Source organism: Pelophylax lessonae, assembly GCF_965119305.1.
Source record: "Pelophylax lessonae genome assembly, chromosome: 1".
NCBI classification, from domain to species: domain Eukaryota; kingdom Metazoa; phylum Chordata; class Amphibia; order Anura; family Ranidae; genus Pelophylax; species Pelophylax lessonae.
The window spans coordinates 277,056,065-277,078,917 of record NC_138768.1 but is presented as its reverse complement, the minus strand read 5'-3'; the positions used below and the strand labels follow the sequence as shown (position 1 = coordinate 277,078,917).

The window sequence follows — 22,853 nt, the reverse complement described above, 5'->3', positions numbered from 1 at the left end:
GGACCGTGCCAAAGTTTAACATAGCGGGTCAAGGCACACTAAATTTAGGGCGCTGCGGTACCCCAAACCACAGGGGTTAAGGGCACCATACTTGGCAAACTAATACTAGAGGACTTCTAGGAGCCACACATTTGTGACCAATGCTTCATTTTTTACATGGGCTGCCGTGGGGATCGACTTCGGCCAAATACAGCGGAACATAGGAAATTCAAAGAAACACTTCATGGGATAGCAAAGACTATGGGGATTAATATGGCTCTCAACACTCCCCGCTTTGTGGTATTGAATGGCAGCCATATGCTCCTAAGTGACCCCATAAAAATTTGACAAAGACATTTTGGGCAAATGACCCCAACATTTTTGGGATGGTAAAGTTAAACTTCCCTTACCCCCGCGCTACATTTGGAAACCCCCGACATGTTCAGGGCCTAAGCTGTAGCCCTGCAACTGTGCCCACTCCAAGCTTGTTATACTGCACCAAGCTGACCTAACCCTGGGGCTAGGGACCCCAAATATGGCACATGGATACTAGAGGCCTATAGAGGTGGACCTCTCCTATCTCTGCCAAATTTGGGACCGTGGACTCATTCAGGGCCTGAGCTGTGGCACCTCAAAGTTCGCCTACCGTGACTGCACCTATAGTAACATGACGGACCCCCAGATACCCCATCTTCATGCTACAGCCACTGTGAAATCCCCAGTGATAAGCACTGACCATTCGGCATGCAAGGGGAGTTTCCCCCGCCATCATGCAGCCCGTGTCTCTGCTCTGTTCACAATTGTGTTTTTTTTTTGTTTTTTTTTTAGAGGAACTATAAATCCCAGCATTTCCTGTCAGGCTTAGCTCAGCTAACTCCTGCATGTGTCTCTGCCCATTCAAACAGCACATAGGGATGCTCACAATTGTACAAGTACTGTGTGGGATAGCACTGTGCATGGATTTTTATTTGCCAAAAGCTCCAACTGTCAGACACTGTGGACCCGCAGGCGCATGCACAGTAGCATTGAATTGTACTGCTGAGAACTCCAACTCGCATGCATTGCGTTGGACTTCTGTGCACGGGCATGGTCTTTCGCACATGCACAATAGTAGTAACTTGGCTTAGATCTCCGACCGTAAGTGACGTGGGTTGGAGTTCCTGGCAAGTTGAAACTTTCGGCAGGACAGTCCGCTTCTGCTGATTAACATACAATGCAGAAGCCAATCCTCAAGAACTGTAACCATTTGTTAGGACAGTGTTTAGATCTAGTTTACAACCCATAAATTAGATTTGCCAGCACAGCACAGACAGGGTTACTTATGGTGACACTAACACCACAGCCACCGCCTTACACAGGGGTAAAGCCAAGTAGCTAAATAAAAGCAGACCTCACCGCTCTCTCTCCTTCCCCTCCCCACAATGTAAAATTGCATTTTTCTGTGTTTTTAACACGTGTCGAGTCAAGTTCCTCTTTAGGCTACAAAAAACACTTAAAATGTAAACAGCAATTTAGATATATTTTTAGTTCGCAATACTACTTGAATAGAAAACACAAATAGAAAGTAGGTGTTATTGGCTGGAAAAGTGGAATTACATCAAGTACATTCAGTCCTAGGCATTGTTGCTACACGAGAATCATTTCAAATCTACTTTGTATTCACATCCAGGCTGTGAAGGAAACCCAGCAAAAACAAGAGAGAAGTGAAGTAAAAAAGGAGAATTCAGTAGGATTTATGACCAAGCAGACAAAAAGTTAATTGTTCAAATATGGCAGTGAAAACTTTGCAGAAAAAAAGTAAAGGCAGCAAAGGCAATACACACAAAGCATAGTTGAAAAACAGAGCAAGCAGAGATTGGTAGCATATGACTTGCTACAGCCCATCAGGAAACATCTGATCAGAAAAGCAAAATTCAGCACTAAGAGCAGGCATTCAGGCACAATAATACATATTGGCATAAAGCTACCAGGCATAATATGAAAACCTGTGCTTAACACATCCCACCTAGCCTACAGCAGAATGAAGGCCGGGCAGAGGCTTTACCTTTCACATGATGGCCTGCAGAACGGGCCACTCGGGCGCGCTGCGGGGCAATCCGTGGTGCAGTGGGTCCCTAGAACATAGCGCATCACTGATTTCGGTAAAGAGCCTATATGATATAGGCTCTTTACCATGGGCCCATCCGTATGCTATCACAGCTGATCACAGTGTAAATAGGAAATGCTGGTTTTTGGCACACACTGACAGCTTGTGAGGAGAGCCGATAATCGGCTTTTCCCACAGGGGAGATCTTCCCCACTGGTAACGCCCATCATTGTAGCCTCATCACCACACATCAGTGAAGGAGAAATTACTTATTTACAAAATTTTATAACAAAACTAAAAAAAATTACTATTTTTTTTCAATATTTCAAAAAAGTATTTTTTGCGTTCATTTAGCCAAAAAAAAAAAAAAACAACATAGTGGTGATTAACTACTTAAGGACCAGGCCTATGATGACATTTGTTGTTTAAAAGTTAAAAATCTGTATTTTTGCTAGAAAATTACTTCGAACCCCCAAACAATAAAATGGAGATCGCTGCAATACTTTATGTCACACCGTATTTCCGCAGCTGTCTTACGAATACAATTTTTTTGGAAAAAATACACTTTTTTGAATTAAAAAGAAAACAGTGATGTCAGCCCAGTTTTTCCTATAATGTAAAAGATAATGTTACACCGAGTAAATAGATACCCAACATGTCATGCTTCAAAAAATTGTGCACGCTCGTGGAATGGTGACAAACATTGGTACTTAAAAATCTCCATAGGCGATGCTTTAAAATTTTCTACAGTTAACCAGTTTAGAGTTACAGAGGAAGTTCAGGGCTAGAATAATCGCTCTTGCTCTAACGATCGAGGTGATAGTGGTTTGAATACAGTTTACATATGTGGGCGCAACTTGCGTATGCATTTGCTTCTGCATGCGAGCTTGGCGGAACAGGGCGCTTTACATCTTTTTTTTCTCTCATTTGTTTTACCTTTTTTTTTTCTAAAGGGACAGTGATTAAAAAAAAAAAAAAAAAAAAGAGGATTGTCTTTAAGCTACACGACTAAAAAGATCAACTACATGTAAATAATATGATTAGCGACTGCTATTTCTATCGTTTTCAATTTCAAAAATGCATAGAGGCAACAATATTTATTTTTGAAGATACAAGCTATTCTCACTGCCCATGCATAAAGATAAAAATAAATCAGAGCTTTTATAACCAATTTAAAATCACATAGGAGATGTAAGCTGCCTATAATACAAGACCCAGTGGATCTTTTTGTAAATACTTGTAAAAAAAAATAAATAAAAATTAAAGTGGAACTATACTCACTTTTAGTCCAGTGATTTGTGAAGCTTACTTTATAAAGGAGGACAAGCACATAAGTAGCTTTAATGCAGAAAAGACCAAGCACATCTCTTCTAAATTAAACATCCTGCCTGACTGCCCATTTTAATTTTCTTGCCTGAAGTTCCACTTTAACATGCCAACTTGAAAATGTCAGTTTTTTTACTGAGAAAAAAAAATAGAGGCTTTATCAAGGTTTAATCTTTTTTTATTTATTTTTTTTTTTTTTGGGGGGGGGACCAGAAAGGAAAAAAAAAAAAAAAAAAAAAAAAACTTTTCCTGGCAGGTTCCTACTTCAGCTGGAAACACATAGGTCAGGGGTGTCAAACAAAATTTTATTGTGGGCCACATTAGCATTATAGTTGCCCTCAAAGGGCTGATTGAATCTGTAAAGACTATAAAAAATTATCCAGGGCTTTTTTCCCCCCAGAGAATAGGTGCCCCCAACCAACACTTTACCTACATCTGCATCTCCCTTGTCACTGCTTTGACTGCAGGGCAGGCAGGGATCTGTGAAAGCCCCAAAAGAACAGCTGTCATTGCAAACACAGAAGGGACAGAAGTCACAGCTGGCTTCCCACAGTCAACATGGTGGCACTGGGGACCCCAAAGACCAGCAAAGAACCGACCCGGGTGAGGACAGCACTGGATCCCTGGACTGGTGTCTATTAAAAGTCAGCATCTACAGTATTTGTAGCAGCTGACTTTTTTTTTTTAAAGTGACTGATGAACCTTATCTAGTTCTAGTTTCTTTAGGTTCACAGCTTCAGAGCGATCAGCTAGCAAGCCAAAAATGGATTTTTGTAAAATCTTACCGTAAAATCCTTTTCTCTTAAGCTCATTGACAGACGTAGTCCTCGTTGATTAATAACAACTCGGGTTATACTGCCCTCTACAGGAGTAGGACTAGACAGGAAAGAAAACATTCTGGCCACACCCTAGGGGCAGTCCCAGAGGGTACATCCTCTCTCTCTCTGCTACAGCAAATCAGTTATGTCACAAAGCAGTGTTTAGAGAATTTAACCCAACCCAACTCAAAAACAGAGGGGCGGGTACTACGTCTGTCAATGAGCTTAAGAGAAAAGGATTTTACGGTAAGATTTTACAAAAATCCATTTTTCTCTTGTCGCTCATTGACAGACGTAGTCCTCGTTGATTAATAACAACTCGGGACGTCCCAAAGCAGTACCACAAATGAGGGGTGGGAAAATGGAAATCAAAATCCAATCTAGAAGGCCCAACCGGTGCCAACTAGAAGTTTTAAAGGCTCATCAATCAAACGATGAGACTCAACTGAAATTCCAACGGAAAAAAACCCTCGAGGTCTCCTCAAATTGCAGCCTGTAAAACCTTGCGGCCAAATGAGGCATCCGCCGATGCCATCACATCAACTTTATAAAATTTTGTAAAGGTATGCACCGACGACCAGGTGGCCGCCTTGCACACCTGGACCACTGACGCCTGATGGCGGTAGGCCCAGGAAGTACTGAGCGCTCGAGTGGAGTGCGCCTTAACAGGGAACGGAGGATTCCGACCCTTAATAGAATAAGCCTGTACCACCGTCTGTCTAATCCATTTGGAGATAGTCGCGGCAGATGCAGGCAACCCCTTTCTGGGGCCATCCGTGATCACAAAAAGTGAATCCGTCTTACGGAACGTTTCCGTAGTCTTCAGGTATACCCTGATTGCCCGAACCACATCCAAGGAATGCAACGCATATTCCCGAGGATGATTGGGCTGAGGACACAAGGAAGGTAGCACAATATCTTCATTCAGATGAAAGTCTGAAACCACCTTAGGAAGAAAGGATGGCTTCGGATGAAGAACTACCTTATCCCTATGAACCACTAGATATGGGGAATGGCATGATAATGCAGCCAGTTCTGACACCCTGCGTGCAGAAGTGATAGCCACCAAGAAGGCCACCTTCTGAGATAATGTAAGCAAGGGAATCTCCCTGATGTTTCCAAAGGGAGGTTTCTGCAGAACCAACAAAACCAAATTAAGATCCCAAGGTGGTAAGGGCGCGCGGATTGGCGGAGCCAAGTGCCGCACCCCCTGGATGAAATTCCGCACCAAGGAATGAGTAGCCAAAGGCTTCTGAAAGAAGATTGCTAATGCTGAAACCTGACCCTTGATGGTGCTCAAGGATAGTTTCTGCTCAACCCCCTTTTGCAGAAAAGCCAAGATTCGGGTCACCGAATAGGTACGTGGGGGAAATCCCAAAGATTCACACCACGCAATATAAGTCTTCTATGTGCGATAATAGACTTTGCTGGAAGACGCTTTCCTTGCTTTAATTAGAGTAGGAATAACTGAAGCTGACAACCCTCTGCCCTTCAGTACCTGGGTCTCAATGGCCAGGCCATTAAAACCAGCGAATGTAAAGCACGATGGAAGATCGGTCCTTGAGACCGCAGATCCTCCCTGAGAGGAGGTCTCCAAGGAGCGTTCGCGACTAGCATGTCCAAGTCGGCCTGACCGGCCTGACGAGACTAGCCTCGAATTTCCAGGATAACTGGAGTTCCCTCCATCTCTATCCTGTGGAGAAGTCTCAGCAGCAACTTGAGAGGGGGGGAAGACGTCTAGTAGCTGATACTGCCTTAGTAGGCCGTTCAGCGCGTCTGCTGCGTCCGCTAGAGGATCGCGGGCGCGCGTTACCAACCTCCGCGCCTTCCTGTTGAGCCGATATGCCAACAGATCCACCTCCGGGATGCTCTGATGAAGACACAGATGGTGAAATCCTTGGTGATTGACCTAAGTCATCACCCTGATCTTGTCTGACTGGATTCGAACCAGGCTGCCCTAGAGCTGCTTGGTCCAGGCAATCCGACAACATCTGATCGCTCTCTGTTCCCACACATTTATCAGAAACTTAATTCTTATCAGGAGTGATGATTTCTCCTGGTTGAGCCTTCGAGACCGAAGTCACCAGACTAGAGGCTCCTTGGTCTGTTTGCTCAACCGGATCCGATTCCTGTAGGGAACTGAAATTAACCTTTGGAAAAGGTAAAGAAAATGATCTGTTCAGGGAACGGTAACTACCGCTCCCTGTAGCACCTAAATGCTGGAAGGGAAGAATCGCACCGGTAGCAGTGATCGTCACTCGATCTTGTATCCTGATCGTATGATCTCCTGAACCCCTTAGCCCGGGATTCAGGAAAGCCCTAGATCTGAACACCGGTGAAGACGTCCCCCCACCCCTAAGCCGGGTGGGGGCGTACCTTCAGGCTGTATTAGCCTTAACTTCAGGTTTGGCTGAGTCGGCCTTTTGTTTGCCCGACCAGCGCCTCTTGAACCCTCCTAGAGGGGCTTTGCCTTTCCAGCTCGCCCCAGCGGAGCGAACGAACCCTTTATGAGCAGCAAAGAAAGGTCCACGCTTGTTACGAGGTCCTTTAGCAGCCTGCGGCAGAAAAGTGCTCTTGCCCCCAGTGACATCCTTAATGATCTCATCTAGGGTGGCCCCAAATAGGCGATTCCCCTGAAAGGGGAGATTAGCCAAGGCTTTTTTGGAACCTAGATCCGCTGACCAGCACTTTAACCACAGTACACGTCTGAGGATTACCGCTGACATAGATGCATGCCCTAAGAAGGGGGTGGCATCCAGGGCTGCGTCACAGACGAACTGCAGTCCTTGTATAATTTGTTCCATCAAATCAGATGATGCCTGGGGGATGCCTTTCCCCTTTAGGTCATGGCGTACCAATCTTGCACATTCCGTTAATGTCTGTGAAACTAAACCAATGACAATCACTGGTCTAAAGGCTGACCCTATCAGGGAAAAAATAGTGCGGGACTCCGCTTCCATCTTCCGATCCACCGGATCCTTAAAGGACGGAGCGTCCTCCAACGGGATAACAGTGGCTTTATTCAGTCTGGAAATAGGTGGATCCACCACTGGTGGTACCGTCAATTTCTTAATGAGGGATTCCTCAAACGGATAGCGTCTAGCAATGCGCTTGGAAACAGTAAAGGTACGTTATGAATGATCCCATTCCTCTTTAATTTTATTACCAAAACATTTGGGTAAGGGAAAAACCTTTGCCGTCTTGGTAGGTTTACTAGTACCAAAGGGAATTTCCATATCAGTTGCTTCTGCCGGTAAAACCTCAAGTCTTAAGGTTTCCCGGACCGCCACAACTAGTGCGTCCACCAATGCTTCTTCTTGTGCTATGGCGGAGGCAGGAACGTCGTCCTCACTATCTGAGGGAACTTTACCTGAGACAACAGCCCCTGCAGAGGGACCTGCAGCTGCAATGACCATCTCAGAATCTGAAGTATCAGATGACATAGGGGTAGGCGGGGGTCGCTTTCTTGACCCCCGTCCCTGACAGGCTGTCTCCACCCGAGACACCAAAGACTCCAAAACTGCTGTGAGTGCATCCATACTCTGTGAACTGGAGGGTCCTGCGGCCACCTCGAGGGAAACAGGTGGGGGTACCTGTGTGGCAGGGTCCATGATTATTCCAGACACTTGCCGGAAAAACTTAATTAGCCAAAAAAAATAAAACTTTTTTTTTTTTTTTTAAGACCCCCAGCGCCACAGCGCCCCTCAGTGTTACCTGCTTAGGGACCCCTACAGAGCGAGAGAGAGAGAGAGAGAGAGAGAGAGAGAGAGAGAGACCCCAAGGCTCACCACTTGATGCACAGAGTTGCAATACAACCTGTTCCAGCACTGTCTATTACAGACAGGAAGTCTTTGGCTGGCTTTCCCGGGTAAAAGGAGGCGGCTCCGTCCCTTTGCACGCCTTCCGGCGCCTCCCCTTAGCTCCTCGAGGTGTTTGGTCACCTCAAACATGGCCGCCCCCATGCTGGAGACACGAGGCTACGCCGGGAAAAAGGAGGCGGCTCCGCCCCTTTGCACGCCTTCCGGCGCCTCCCCTTAGCTCCTCGAGGTGTTTGGTCACCTCAAACATGGCCGCCCCCATGCTGGAGACACGAGGCTACGCCAATATGGCGGCCTCGTGCGATCTGCAAGAAAATGGCGGCGGCCTGTATAGGATAGCGGCGGGTAGCAGCGGCCTGCGGGATGTTTATGTTCGGCCTGCGGGAGTATCTCGGCCCCACAACCTTCACCCTGACTGGTGATAAGCCTGGCCGACGGTACAGGACCCTGGCGGGCCGCATGCGGTCCGTGGGCCGTCGTGAGGCAGCCCTCTGTCCTTCCGAAATGACCCTTTGCTGGAGAAATGGCGATCTGGACTGCAGTGACTCAGGCATAGGCATCGGCCTGTGTATACCTCTGACAGGTAGGATACCTTTTACTACAATAGTAATGCCCCTTATGTACTGCCACTGACTACAGTCACCCTTACAGTTTTGCAATGACCTTAGATAGTCCGCTCCCAAACCAAGCCTCCTTGTTTTTGTTCACAAAAATCACACTCAAATTGGGGGATCTGTGACCTGTTATAGGATAGAGGGGAGACCCATCCTACCATTCCAGAGAGGGGCCCGCGTCCACCACAAACCCGACAGGGGGGGAGGGGGCAACATACTACTCACCATACCGGAACCAGGCAGGCGCCACTCCTGACAGGACCCCTCTCCACCGGGGTGGGGGGGCTGTCGACCAATATGGACGCCGTGACTCTGTTGGTCATTGGCGTCCAGGTGAGACGTTTAACTCGCAGGGTCAGCCCCCGTCCTAGTGGGACTATGTCGCGGCCGACCCAGCGCGGAGCTATGGCCTGCACGCGCTCGTAGGCTGAACTGGGGTGACCACTGGATCTCAACATCCAGCCCGTCGCCCAGTTACAGCTTTCTTGCTTGAAGATCTCACAGGAACACTGGAGAAAAAAGCGGTCTAAAAAATTTCTAAGAAAAATTCCTGCCAGGACCGAAGATCCTAGCAAGGCATCTAGGTCCTTACTCCTAACTAGACAGAAAAAAACTGATTTGCTGTAGCAGAGAGAGAGAGAGAGAGAAAGAGGATATACCCTCTGGGACTGCCCCTAGGGTGTGGCCAGAATGTTTTCTTTCCTGTCTAGTCCTACTCCTGTAGAGGGCAGTATAGCCCGAGTTGTTATTAATCAACGAGGACTACGTCTGTCAATGAGCGACAGAGAAAAGGTAATTTTGATATTTAAAAAGTTACACATTTATATTAAGCTGTCAAATACCTTTATTATGAATTCTGTGCATAAATGGAAACTGTTGCTTGGCCTTCTAATAGATTATGCTACAAGTAAAAAAAAAAAAAAAAACAAACACATTTGGACCAGTTCAACCAAAAGTCCAGACTGCAAGGAGTCAACCTAATCCTTGGGTTGTTCGACCCAATTAAAATGGAGTGGATTAGATTTGGTTGAAAGTAAATCTTTTACAGCTATCATAAGTATTCACTCCATTGCCGTCAATTTAACATTCAATTGAAAGAAATTTTGATGCGGATTGTATACCTTACTGCATCATTTCATAAAAACATTTTATGTACATATTTGCAGCTTTAAAGACTTATGGGTTTTAAAAGTCACTGCAATCAGCAGTTTTGCGGAATGACTACTGTGGAATGGTTTATAACAGGACAACCTTTAAAAGCAAAAACTGCAACACAATTCTATACCATAAGACTCCAACTATATATTAGATGTACAGTTGTGCTCATAAGTTTACATACCCTGGCAGAATTTATGATTTCTTGGCCATTTTTCTGAGAATATGAACACAAAAACTTCTTTCACTCATGGTTAGTGTTTGGCTGACGCCATTTATTATCAATCAACTGTGTTTACTCTTTTTAAATCATAATGGACAACAGAAACTACACAAATGACCCTTTTAAAAGTTTACATACCCTGGTGATTTTGGCTTGATAACATGCACACAAGTTGACACAAAGGGGTTTGAATGGCTATTAAAGGTAACCATCCTCACGTGTGATCCGTTTTGCTTGTAATTAGTGTGTGTGTATATAAAAGGTCAATGAGTTTCTGGACTCCTGACAGACCCTTGCATCTTTCATCCAGTGATGCACTGACGTTTCTGGATTCTGAGTCACGGGGAAAGCAAAATAATTGTCAATGGATCTGCGGGAAAAGGTAGTTGAAATGTATAAAACAGGAAAGGGATATGAAGAGATATCCAAGGAATTGAGAATGCCAATCAGTAGTGTTCAAACTCTAATCAAGAAGTGGAATATGAGGGGTTCTGTTGAAACTAAACCACGGTCAGGTAGAACAACTAAAATTTCAGCCACAACTGCCAGGAAAATTGTTCGGGATGCAAATAAAAACCTACAAATAACTTCAGGTGAAATACAGGACTCTCTTAAAACATGTGGTGTGGCTGTTTCAAGATGCACAATAAGGAGGCACTTGAAGAAAGATGGGCTGCATGGTTGAGTCGCCAAAAGAAAGCCATTACTATGCAAATGCCACAAAGTATCCCGCTTACAATATGCCAAACAGCACAGAGACAAGCCTCAAACCTCCTGGCACAAAGTCATTTGGAGTGATGAGACCAAAATCGAGCTTTCTGGCCACAACCATAAACGCTACATTTGGAGAGGAGTCAACAAGGCCTATGATGAAAGGTACACCATTCCTACTGTGAAACACAGAGGTGGATTGCTGATGTTTTGGGGATGTGTGAGCTACAAAGGCACAGGAAATTTGGTCAGAATTGATGGCAAGATGAATGCAGTATGTTATCAAAAATACTGGAGGAAAATTTGCATTCATCAGCCTGGAAGCTGCGCATGGGACGTACTTGGACATTCCAACATGACAATGATCCTAAACACAAGGCCAAGTCCACCTGTCATTGGTTACAGCAGAATAAAAGTGAAGGTTCTGGAGTGGCCATCTCAGTCTCCTGACCTCAATATCATTGAGCCACTCTGGGGAGATCTCAAAATGTGCATTTCATGCAAGACAGCCCAAGAATTCACAGGAACTGGAGGCTTTTTGCCAGGAAGAATGGGCAGCTTTACCATCTAAGATAAAGAGCCTCATCCACAAAAGACTTCAAGCTGTCATTGATGCTAAAGGGGGCAATACACGGTATTAGGAACTGGGGTATGTAAACTTTGATCGGGATCATTTGGGTAGTTTGTTATTATAATTTAAAAAGAGTAAAAAAAACAGTTAATTGATAATAAATGGCTTCAGCTAAACACTAACCATGAGTGAAAGAAAAGTTTGTGTGTTATTCATATTCTCTGAAAAAATGGCTAAGAAATCAAATTCTGCCAAGATATGTAAATTTATCAGCACAACTGTAAGTATGTGTGCACCAAGATATGGATATACACACACACTGAAAAGATTTTATTACTTACCTCCCCTACAATCGTACCCCACTAGGAGTCTTCCGTTATGTAGCAAGCAATGCAGGGTAACAAGTAGAGTTTAAGGAAGGTGACCTGTGTTCTGTACTATTACTACTGACAAGATATTGAATTTACAGGCAAGTGAAAGTTTCTCTGACCCTTATCAGGACAGAGGCAACTTATTCATACACCATGAGACGTCCCCAAGCGATGAATGCAAGAGTGGGCAACAACTACGCAAACTGAACTGTGTTACCAAGCCCAAGTAACAGGATTCAACTTTTTAGAGTGCTGCTGCAGTTGAAAGCTGCATGCAAAGATGACTGGGCATCCACCTGGTGAAAATTTGAAAAAGACCAGGTGGTGGCCCTACAGAGTTGAGCAACAGAGGCTTGGTTCCCCATGATTCTTCAGGCCCAGGACACTCCAACAGATTTTATAGAGTGGGTACATAACAGTGCAGGGGAGGCATTTGTTTTTAAACATAAGCTCTTGTAATCAAATCCCTTATCCATTGTGCAATGGTGGATTTTGAAGCAGGGTGCCCCTTGCGAGGTCCTGCAGTGAGAGCAAACATGGAAATCGGTTTGTCTAATGAAAGCAGGAGATACACACTCTAATGGCTCTGACTACGTCCAGGCAATATTGAGAGACTTCCTTTTTATGCTTGGGAGCAGTGCACAAGAATGGCAAAACAGTGTCCTCAATGAGCTAAAACACCGAAACCACCTTTGGAAGAAAAGATGGTCTTGGGTGTAATAAAACCTTGTCATTGTTAAGTATGAAGAAAGGTTCTTTGCTGGAAAAGTCTGCCATTTCATTAACAGGTCTGACAGATGTTACAGCGACCAAAAAGGCTAATTTGCTGCAAGCATCACTATGGGGGATTGTCCTGATGGGATTATAGGCTTATCTCTGCAAGGCAGAAAGAACCAATACCTGGTGCTGCAAAGATGGCCTGATACGAAAAACTTTGAATAAAAAGGTTTTTTACAAAAGTAAGGGCCTTTGAAAAAAGCATAGATAAGGTGAATCCTGTCCTTTGAGTGTGCCAAGAGCAAGATTCTGGTCATGATCTGTTTGTAGCAAGGCAAGAATGCAAGGGACAAAGCAATTTCTGGGACTGAATAGACTTTGCTCACATCAGGCGAAGTAAGATTTCCAGGTACAATAATAAATCTTCCTGGAAGTAGCTTTGCTTGCCTTTAGCAAGGTCAGAATCACAGACTTCAAAATCTCTCTATCCTCCAAGGGCTCTTTCACACAGGTGATCCGATCAGATCAGCCTGTCAGTTTTTTAGGCGGATCTGATCGGATCCTCCATGCAGCTCTATGGGGCAGCGGATGTCAGCGGAGACACCTCCGCTGACACCCGCTTCCATCCGTATCCGATCCGTGAATTCCGGACGGATGGAAACCCTATTTTTCCATCCGTCCAGGGATCGGATGAGAGTGGACAGGCGGTCCGCTCTCATCCGATCCCCTATAGAGAGCAGCGGGAGCTGCGACACCTCCCTCTCCGCACTGCAAGCGGAGATGGAGCTGTCATCCGCCGGCTCAGCGGGGATCGGCGGAGTATCTCACAAAAATGAGTACACATTTTTGTAAATATTATTATATCTCTTCATGTGACAACACTAAAGAAATAACACTTTGCTACAATGTAAAGTAGTGAGTGTACAGCTTGTATAACCGTGTAAATTCTGTCCCCTCAAAATAACACGGCCATTAATGTCTAAACCACTGGCAACAAAAGTGAGTACACCCTTAAGTGAAAACATCCAAATTTTGCCCAAAGGGTCAATATTTTGTGTTGCCACTATTTTCCAGCACTGCCTTATCCCTTTTGGGCATGGAGTTCACCAGAGCTTCACAGGTTGCCACTAGAGTTCTCTTTTACTCCTCCATGACGACATCACAGAGCTGGTGTATGTTAGAGACCTTGCGCTCCTCCACCTTCCATTTGAGGATGCCCCACAGATGCTCAATAGGGTTTAGGTCTGGAGACATGCTTGGCCAGCCCATCACCTTTAACCTCAGCTTCATTAGCAAGGCAGTGGTCGTCTTGGAGGTGTGTTTGGGGTCGTGATAATGTTGGAATACTATCCTGTGGCTCAGTCACTGAAGGAAGGGGGATCATGCTCCACTTCAGTATGTCACAGTACATGTTGGCATTCACGGTTCCCCTCAAACTGTAGGTCCCCAGTGCCAGCAGCACTTATTCAGCCCCAGACCATGACACTCCCACGACCATGCTTGACTGTAGGCAAGTCACACTTTTCTCTGTACTCGGCACCTGGATCCCTACACACATTTGACACCATCTGAGCCAAATAAATTTATCTTGGTCTCATCATACCAGAGGACATGGTTCCAGTAAACCATGTCCTTAGTCTGCTTGGCTTTATGTAGAGCAACAATTCTTTTTTTTCAGATCCTTAGAGAGTTCTTTGCCATGAGGTTCCATGTTGAACTTCCAGTGACCAGTATGAGAGAGTAAGAGCGAGAACACCAAATTTAAACACATCTTACACCTGAGACCTTGTAACACTAAAGAGTCACATGATACCAGGGATGAAAAATGGCTAATTGGGCCCAATTTGGACATTTTCACTTTGGGGTGTACTCACTTTTGTTGCCAGTGGTTTAGACAATGGCTGTGTGGAGTTATTTTGAGGGGGCAGCAAATTTACACTGTTATACAAGCTGTACACTCACTACTTTACTTTGTAGAAAACTGTCATTTCTTCAGTGTTGTCACATGAAAAGATAATAAAATATTTAAAAAAATGTGAGGAGTGTACTCACTTTTGGAAGATACTGTAGATTTCAACTGCCATGCTAATAAAGGCAGATATTGTGAAGCAGGATGGAAAAGAGGACCTTGGGATCTCCAATTTGGTCAATTGGGATTATTTTGCAAGAAGTCCGAGTCTCTGCACTAAGAAAAAAAAACAAACAAACAACTTTAATATCACTTTATAGCCATATTCTGTGGAAAAAAAATGTGGCAGATTCAGAGAATTCTTATTTTTTTTTTTTTAAAGTAGGCTGCTTGTTGTACGTCTGAAAGAGCTAGAATTAGATGCGGAGACCAATGTAAAAACCGGGTCCTGCTCCAGTGCAAGGGATGCATTGCAACTCTGAAGTTGAATGCTGTGCAGGCCTTAGGTACAGAAAACGTTCGCCTGTTTAGAATTGGCTCCTTCTCCGCAATTGCTAAAAGTGAGGCTATTGACCTATGGGGTATTCATGGAGTAGTAATGGGAGACTGGGTAAGTGTGTCCGGAAGGACTACATCCCAAGTGTAGACTGTCCTGCAACAAATCCTTGAGGATAAAGGGCGTGAGGAAGCACCTCAATACCTTATAGGGCTCTGGGCAGAAGTGACGACTAGTGATGTGATGTAGCACCTGGTCATCCACAGGGGCCTGAGCTCTATGTGGCTGAATTTCAGTACAAGTTTAAAAAGATACAAATAAAAAAATAAAAAGTGAACACATTCCAAACAAAGCCCCGTTTTACAAAGCCAGTCAGAAATATAGCGTGATTGTCTTACCTGTTCATGATGCGGATTGTATATACAGTCAAGGCTTCATCTGTTATAGTTGACCTTCCTACAAAGTGGTCTTCAGGGACTGGGTTCCATATTTATGGACTACAGCCCTGGACTTGTATAGCATCTTGCACCAAGTGCCAAGGTAAACACCCAAGACAGAATCCAGTGCTTGAAGCAACATTACAGGCCACCCCACGAGCATGCGATCCAGGTACACCCACCAAGGTTTCAATAATCTGGAAGTACTGCTACTGCATAGGTATTAGAAGGCAGACTGAAGATCAAAAGATACAAATAAAAAAAACAAATGAAGCTGGTTTCTTCAGAAATGGGAAAAGGTCCATCAACTACACACTATACCAAAAAACAGGACGTATGGAGTAGGGTAGAGTTATAAGGGAGGTGTCTCAAGGGGGAGCGTTCTCAAAAGCTTGCCAGTGTTCAGTCACCTGATGGTATCAGCCTATAAACCATGGTGTAAGAATAAGTTGCCTGTGTCCTGTATAATTTTGGTAAATTCACTAAAATAAAATCAAAGATGAAAACACAAAGGGAGCAATGTTAAAGTTTTAGAACATATACCTTAAAATCAGAAAGTGAGGCCATGAGTTCATCCAGTTCACGCGTGGCAGAAGAGGCAGAGATTCGAGTTTGCTGCTGGTTGGTGCTGACCCTCTGAGGGTTGTGCATCTCTGCTTGAGGCACAGTGATTGATGGGCTGTATTACAAATAAAAAAAAAAAAAAAATCAACAGAGTGCAGATTCAAAAACAGGCAAAAAATATTCTTACAGCAGTAGTTACTTACACTGGACTGGGAACAGAGCTTTCTAGTTCATCTAAAAGGCTTTCCACACTTGGACGGACATCTTCTATCCCTCGTGCTCCATTTCGCTTAGGCTTTTCCTTTGAGGCTTGTCCAATTTTAATGGCAGAGTTGCCCGACACACTGGTGACAGGAGGAGCCATGGGCTGTGAGATGTTTCTGCTCAGGTCATCTGTAAGTATAAATGTCTACAAGAACGGACTGGTGCAAAACATTTTTTCTCTCAAAGCCACTGCTTGAGGACAGGTTTAAAACAGAAGACATATTTCTTCACAAACTATTGGCACAGATACTGACATGCAGTGATTCATAATTGGCCCAACAAGATTTATAATTTGCTGTCAATCACAAATGCAGTACTGTAGTTCCCATAAAGGGCTATCAGGTTTTATTAACACGGGCGCTCAACCCCATACAGCACCGAGAGACCTTTATTATTTTCTTTTCTATACAAGTAAATAGGGACGCATAGGCTATATGGACTCATCCGCACAGCAAAGTTTGACAAGAACGTAAAGAATGAAGAACCGCCCTGAATGCAAACGGTCTGCCTTTGGGGCTATGCACGCATTTATGCCAAACTTGGCTGTGTGGGTGAGTTCATACAGCTTTGCATCGCCAATCACCTATATCCTATATGGGCTGCCTGCAAGCAGCTCAGCACTACTCCAAAAAGGAGAAAAAAAAAATTTTGATTTTTATCTTACCGTAAAATACTTTGCTCTGATGTTCATTAACAGACACCGCTCCCGATATTCATAACCATTGGGTTATACTGCCCCCTACAGGAGTAGGACACTATGCAGAAAATAATTCTGGCTACACCCATGGGCAGTCTCAGGGGGTATACTCCCGCTCTCCGCTATAGCCACTCAGTTTTGTTACAAGCAGTGTCAGGAGAATTATAACTCCACAGAGGGGTGGGTGCTGTGTTAGAATGAACATCAGAGAAATGGATTTTACGGTAAGTCAAAAATCCCATTTTCTCTTTCGTTCATTGATAGACACAGCTCCTGATATTCTTAAAGATTGGGAAGTCACAAAGCAGTGTTAAACATGAGGGGTGGGAACAACAAAAAAATTCAAAGCTAAACAGCCAACCAAGCAACAGGAGCTCAACCAAACAACTGGAGCCCACATGAAAAAAAACAACACCACACCCTCAAAGAAGATAAGGTCCTCTTAAACAGAAGCCTTCAAAACCTTGCGGCCAAATGAAGCATCCGCAGATGCCAACACATCCACTTTATAAAAAACTTTGTAAAAGTGTGCACCGACGACCAGGTGGCCGCCTTGCAAACCTCCACCAATGACGCCTGACGGAAAGCCCAGGAGGCACCAAGCGCCAGAGTAGAGTGCCCCTTGACAGGGAAAGGAGGAACCGGAACCCTGATGAAATAGGCCTGAACCATCTGTCTGATCCATCTGGAAATGGTCACAGAGGAAGCGGACAACCTTTTTCGATGTCCATCCGTGAGCACAAGGAGAGAGTCTGACTTCCTGAAAGACTACGTAGCAGCCAGGTACACCCAATTGCAAGGACCACATCCAAGGCATACAAGGCAATTTCCTTCGGATTTTTAGGCCTGGGACACAGGAAAGGCAACACAAGGTCTTCATTCAAATGAAAATCAGGGACAACCTTTCCAAGGAACGATGGACAGGGGCAAAGAACCACCCTATTCCTGTGAATCACTGGGTAAGGTCAACCACAGGATTATGCCACCAGTTCCAACACCCTGCGTGCAGAGATGATAGCCACTAAAAAAAGGCCACCTTCAGGGACAGCGTAAGCAGGGGAATCTTCTGAATATTTTCAAAGGGATGCTTCTGTAGAGCTGAAAGCACCAAATTAAAATCCCAAGGCGGCAACCGAGCCCGCACTGGAAGAACCAAATGTTGGACATACACACCAGAGAGTGTGTGGCCAAAGGTCATTGGAAGAAGACCGCCAAAGTCGACACCTGGCCCTTGATGGTACTCAAGGCCAAATGTCTGTTCAACTCCCGAGCCACCAAGAAGGAGCAAGGAAGAACCCCAAGAGATTCACACCAAGCAATCTACGTCTTCCACATACGATGGTAAATATCCAAGCTTTCAACAGTGTAGGAATCACCGACTTAAATAAAACCATTTCCTTTAGCACCTGGCGTTCAACAGCCAAGCTAGCTGTCAAAGCCAGCGACTGTAAAGCAGGATGGAAGATTGGTCCTTGGGAAAAAGCTAGAGATAGGCACTCTAAGATATACCACTAATATCACATGAGTATGTGAGAAAAGTAAGCTTAGAAAAGGTGGGAGTATACCGGTAAAGTAACTACTGGAAACAGAGATAAAAACATGATTTATACTCAACCACCCAACATAACAAATATTGTGTATGAATATAATCAATACTCAAAGGGCTGCAAAAAAATTAATCTTTAACCACCTGTGGACTGAGCCCATTTATGACACATTGTTTACAAGTTAAAATCTGTACTTTTAGCTAGAAAGTTACTTAGATCCCCCAAACATATATTTTTTCTTAGCAGACTCTGGAGAATAAAATGGCAGTCGTTGCAATATTTTTTGTCACGCGGTATTTGAGCAGCGGTCTTTCAAACACCATTTTTGTGGAAAAAATACATTTCACTGCATGTATAAAAAAAAAAACCCAGCAAAACAGTAAAGTTAGCCCATTTTTTTTTTATATATTGTGAAAGATGATGTCACTTCGAGTAGATAGATACCCAACATGTTACGGTTTAAAATTGCGCACACCTGTGGAATGGCATCAAACTACTGTCAATAAAAATTCCCATTGGCGACTCTTTAAAACATTTTAATAGTTACCAGTTTAGAGTTAGTGTAGTTCTTTTTTTAGAATTATAGCTCTAGCGATACCTCACGTGTGGTTTGAACAGCGCTTTCATTTTCGGGCACGACTTCTGTATGAGTTTTCTTCCGTGCGCGAGCTCACGACGAAGCTTTAAAAAATAATTTTTTCCTATTTATTTTATTTACTTTAATTTTAGCACAGTTTTTAAAAAAATCTGATCACTTTTATTGCTGTCACAAGCAATGTACCCATCCCTTGTGACAGTAATAGGTAGTGACAGGTACTCTTTACGGAGGGATCGGGGGTCTAAAAGACCCCTCCACTGCACTTCAATGTACTCAAAATGCCGAAATCTGCATTTTTGAATACAGTCACTTTTTAAAACTCTGCGCAAATTATTAAAATGGTACCAAAAACTTACATCACACACACCTAAAAACATACGCTCAACCACCCCTAGCACTCCATATATTCAAATGGGCCCATGTGCATAAATATGAGAAACAAGCAAAAAAAAAATGGTAGAATGTTCAATGAACTGGTGATGTATACCCATACTAGAGAGAGGGGAGGAACACAAAGATAAAAAGGACAAACTGATTGGCTATTCGATAGGTATGATGAGAAGTCTCCTTGTGCATTGGTAACTTATTGTTGTAGAAATATTAAGATGGTGACTTTGATTGGTTGTTAGTTGATGAATAGATCACATCTGTTGTGGGGGAAGAATCTATATGTGGTCCAGAGGAGGCATACCGTTCACCAAAGAACAATGTCACAGGTTAAACCAGAAACATCTGATATGTAGTTTCAAGGTGAGCTGCGTGAACAAAAAGCCTCCCTCGAACATCCAGGCATATTTATCTATTGAGTACCTTCCAAACGATCAAAGAAAGGACCCTCAGGTCACACAGTTGGATGGCTAAATTTAAGCTTAATGAATTAGGTAAGTGAGGAGTATACTCATCCCTCCAGTAAGTTCATAGAAGCATGAACAAAGCAAAAGTTTTGCCTCTGAAACAGCCAGCCTGTGTCTGACTCTTTGTCCTGTGATTTTTTGAATAATTAAAGATTAATTTTTTGCAGCCCATTGATTTCATTCACACACATTTGTTATGTTGGGTGGTTGAATATAAATTAGGTTTTTATCTGTTTCCAGATCGGTCCTTGGGACAGAGCAGATTCTCCCTGAGAGGAAGCTGCCAAGGAACGTCGGCAACCAGCCGCACCAGATCGGTGTACCAAACCAGGCGGGGCCAGTCTGGTCCCTTTTGCCTCGACTCTGCGTAGAAGGCGGGGGGGGGGGGTTTAGTACTTTTTCTCACGCAGGCTACAAAGGGCAAGGAACCTTGTCGCAGATGTGGGCCTTCCTTCTCATAAGAAGTTAGGTTTTTTTTTTGTCCCTCAGGGTCAGCTGACAAGGACTCGAAGCCTTTCAGGGCCTCTTCTGGAAGATTCAAACTAACCTGCTCTGGCAAGCCAAGATCTGGCTTCTCCAGACCAGGGATGAGGCTCCTTCTGCACCCATATCGGGAAGGGGGGGGGGGTGTCTTCACTGGTTTCCGGACCCATGGACTGAGCAAGACAAGTGAATCCACAAAGTCACTATCAGAGGATTCCAGGCGCGTGGTTGCAGACTTTTTGCTAGCCCGTCCCACAAGGGACTCCACGACCACCATCTGTGCATGCATGCATGGATGGATGGATGGGACCAGGAGGGCCCCGCAGCATCAGAGGAGATAAGGTGGGGAAATGCGCTCTAAAAACGCCAAGAGACTACACAAAAAGTGTAAAACTCTGTGAAGGGACAACCCGCGACCGCACTGGCAGCACCACCTAGTCGCCAGGCACAAAGCATCAAGCGATCCTCAGCAGAGAGGGAGAGGACCCCACCAGACTCACCACCCACAGAAACAGGCACCTGCACACACCAGGAGAATCTGCACCACTCGTGCGGTGATCAAGAAGTAAAATGATCCAGATGTCAGCCCCAGGGGATGAAGAGGGGCTCCCACCGCCGAAATCGGCACCCCACAGGGCTCCACTGTCAAGACCCAGTCGTATGAGACCTCGCGAGGCGTTTAACTCGCAGGCCAGTCCTCGTCCAGTGAGAAATTCAGGAGAAAAAAAGTTTTATATCTAAAAATTTTTTGTCCAGGACCAGAGATCCCAGTAAGGAAATAGGTTCTTACTCCTAAGCAGAAAAATAACTTTGTGGCTATAGCAGGGAGAGGGAGTATACTCCCTGGGACTGCCTATGGGTGTAGCCAGAATTCTTTTTCTGCCTAGTGTCCTACTCCTGTAGGAGGCAGTATAACCCAATGGTTATGAATATCAGGAGCTGTGTTGGTCAATGAAAAAAAAAAAAAAAAGGTTTATCACGCTGTATGGGGCTGAGTGTAAAAAAAGCCCAAAAAATTCCCAAGCTTTATCAAAACTGTATTTAGGAAAAACTATGTGGAGAAATTTTTACTTTCAAGGTACAGATAAGTTAAACAAAATCAAGTAGTACACATTGGGTCTCACCTGAAGATATGCTACTCGGTGGCCCTTGCTGCACAGCATTTAATTCCAGAAGTAGACGGTCCAGCTCTGACAGATTGCTGCCCAGAGACGTGCTTATAATTGTGGGGGATGGCTCTGCAGATCGCTGCTTGTTGGGAAAACTGCCCCAAGAACAAAGCAGATCAAATCAAACAAGGGGTATCACGGACAGGGGAGAACATTACAAAGCTGTCCAATAAGGCTTACCTGTATACATGCTCCTCTTCTCCAGCAGAAGGCGATATAACACTCTCCTGCAGAGTTGAAGAATTGTGAAGGGGATTCTGGGGAAAATAATAAGGTTATCAGAAGGGCAATCATAAGTAGCTCATGGTTTTTAATATTTGCGACTGAGCTCAAAAATCCAACATGCTGGTTGTACCCAAGTCCATCAATGGATCGAGTTGGGTACAATCAGCCTGCCCTCAGATGGTTTGAATCTTGCCCAGGCCCTGCTGAACTGGCAGAGATTCAAACAATTTATGGCCAGCTTTACCCTTTTTTACCCATCAAACTGCCATCTTCTCACTCTCCTTGTCACCCCGGAGTATCTGGACACCATCACGGCTGTGTGCCGGGAAATTTTTTAATTAAAATATCAGATACCCTGAATTTGTTTTTGTTCACCCGCCCCACATTTTTTACTCTATTCGTAAATGGCCTTTTCCTGGAGTAGTCAGGTTTTCAAGTAAGCTCTAAAAATCTATAACCTATTTAATGTGGATCATGGTTCTAAAAACATTGCTCCACTGTTTAATTTGTAATTTCAGCATGTACATGAAGGCAGTCCTATATCCTCACTACATATGAAGGCTCTGTCTCAAGCCTAGTAGGAATGCACCGTCACTGCAATTCTCTTTCAACATAAAGGAGAAGTTCACCTTTGGGAACATGTTATATCCGATTTTAGGGTGGAACATGTTGCCAACAGCCGCTGTCTGACCCCCTTCCCTGTAAGAGCAGAACGGGGAGAAGTTCTCTGTACTAGCTGTCACTTTTTTTAAATCAACCACGACACAGAGCAGGCAAGTATAACATGTTTGTTTTTTTTCCTGTTAAAATTACTTTAGTATCCCTTGAAAAAAATAAAATAAAAAACAAGATCGATGGGAAGCAGAGCTGGCCGCTTCGCCCCCTCCACACCCCAGCGCTCCAGTGAGCGAGGAGGGGGCAGAACGGAGAGCTGTGACTGACAGTCAGCAGCACTCTACTCAGGGAGCTGTCAGAACTAATCAACGGGATCGCTCAGTTCCCAGTATAGAGGCACCGGGGGACAGATGCAGCATTGGACTGATGCTACATCCACATAGATAAGCAAGATTCTGGGAGGAAAAAAAAAAAAAAAACCTTCTCTTAAGATAAAAAGCCTTCTGTGTGCAGCAGCCCCCCTCAGCCCCTCGACTACTTACCTGAGGTCCATCCAGATCCAGCGATGTTGCAGGAGTGTCGCGGTTGCCCAGGACTTCCCACTCC

The 22,853-nt window shown here is 44.5% G+C and overlaps 1 protein-coding gene across 2 annotated transcripts in view; it reads right to left on the bottom strand.

Annotated features, from left to right (window-relative positions):
• PXN (paxillin) overlaps nt 1-22,853 on the bottom strand; it is a 113,728-nt gene that overhangs the window by 28,477 nt on the left and 62,398 nt on the right. For both annotated transcript variants that reach the window (XM_082258898.1, XM_082258899.1), the window contains exons 3-6: nt 21,588-21,664; nt 21,363-21,502; nt 15,999-16,188; nt 15,775-15,910 (exon numbers count right to left, since the gene is read on the bottom strand). In XM_082258898.1, coding sequence (XP_082115024.1) covers nt 15,775-15,910; nt 15,999-16,188; nt 21,363-21,502; nt 21,588-21,664 — 543 coding nt within the window. The remainder of the gene's footprint in view (nt 1-15,774; nt 15,911-15,998; nt 16,189-21,362; nt 21,503-21,587; nt 21,665-22,853) is intronic.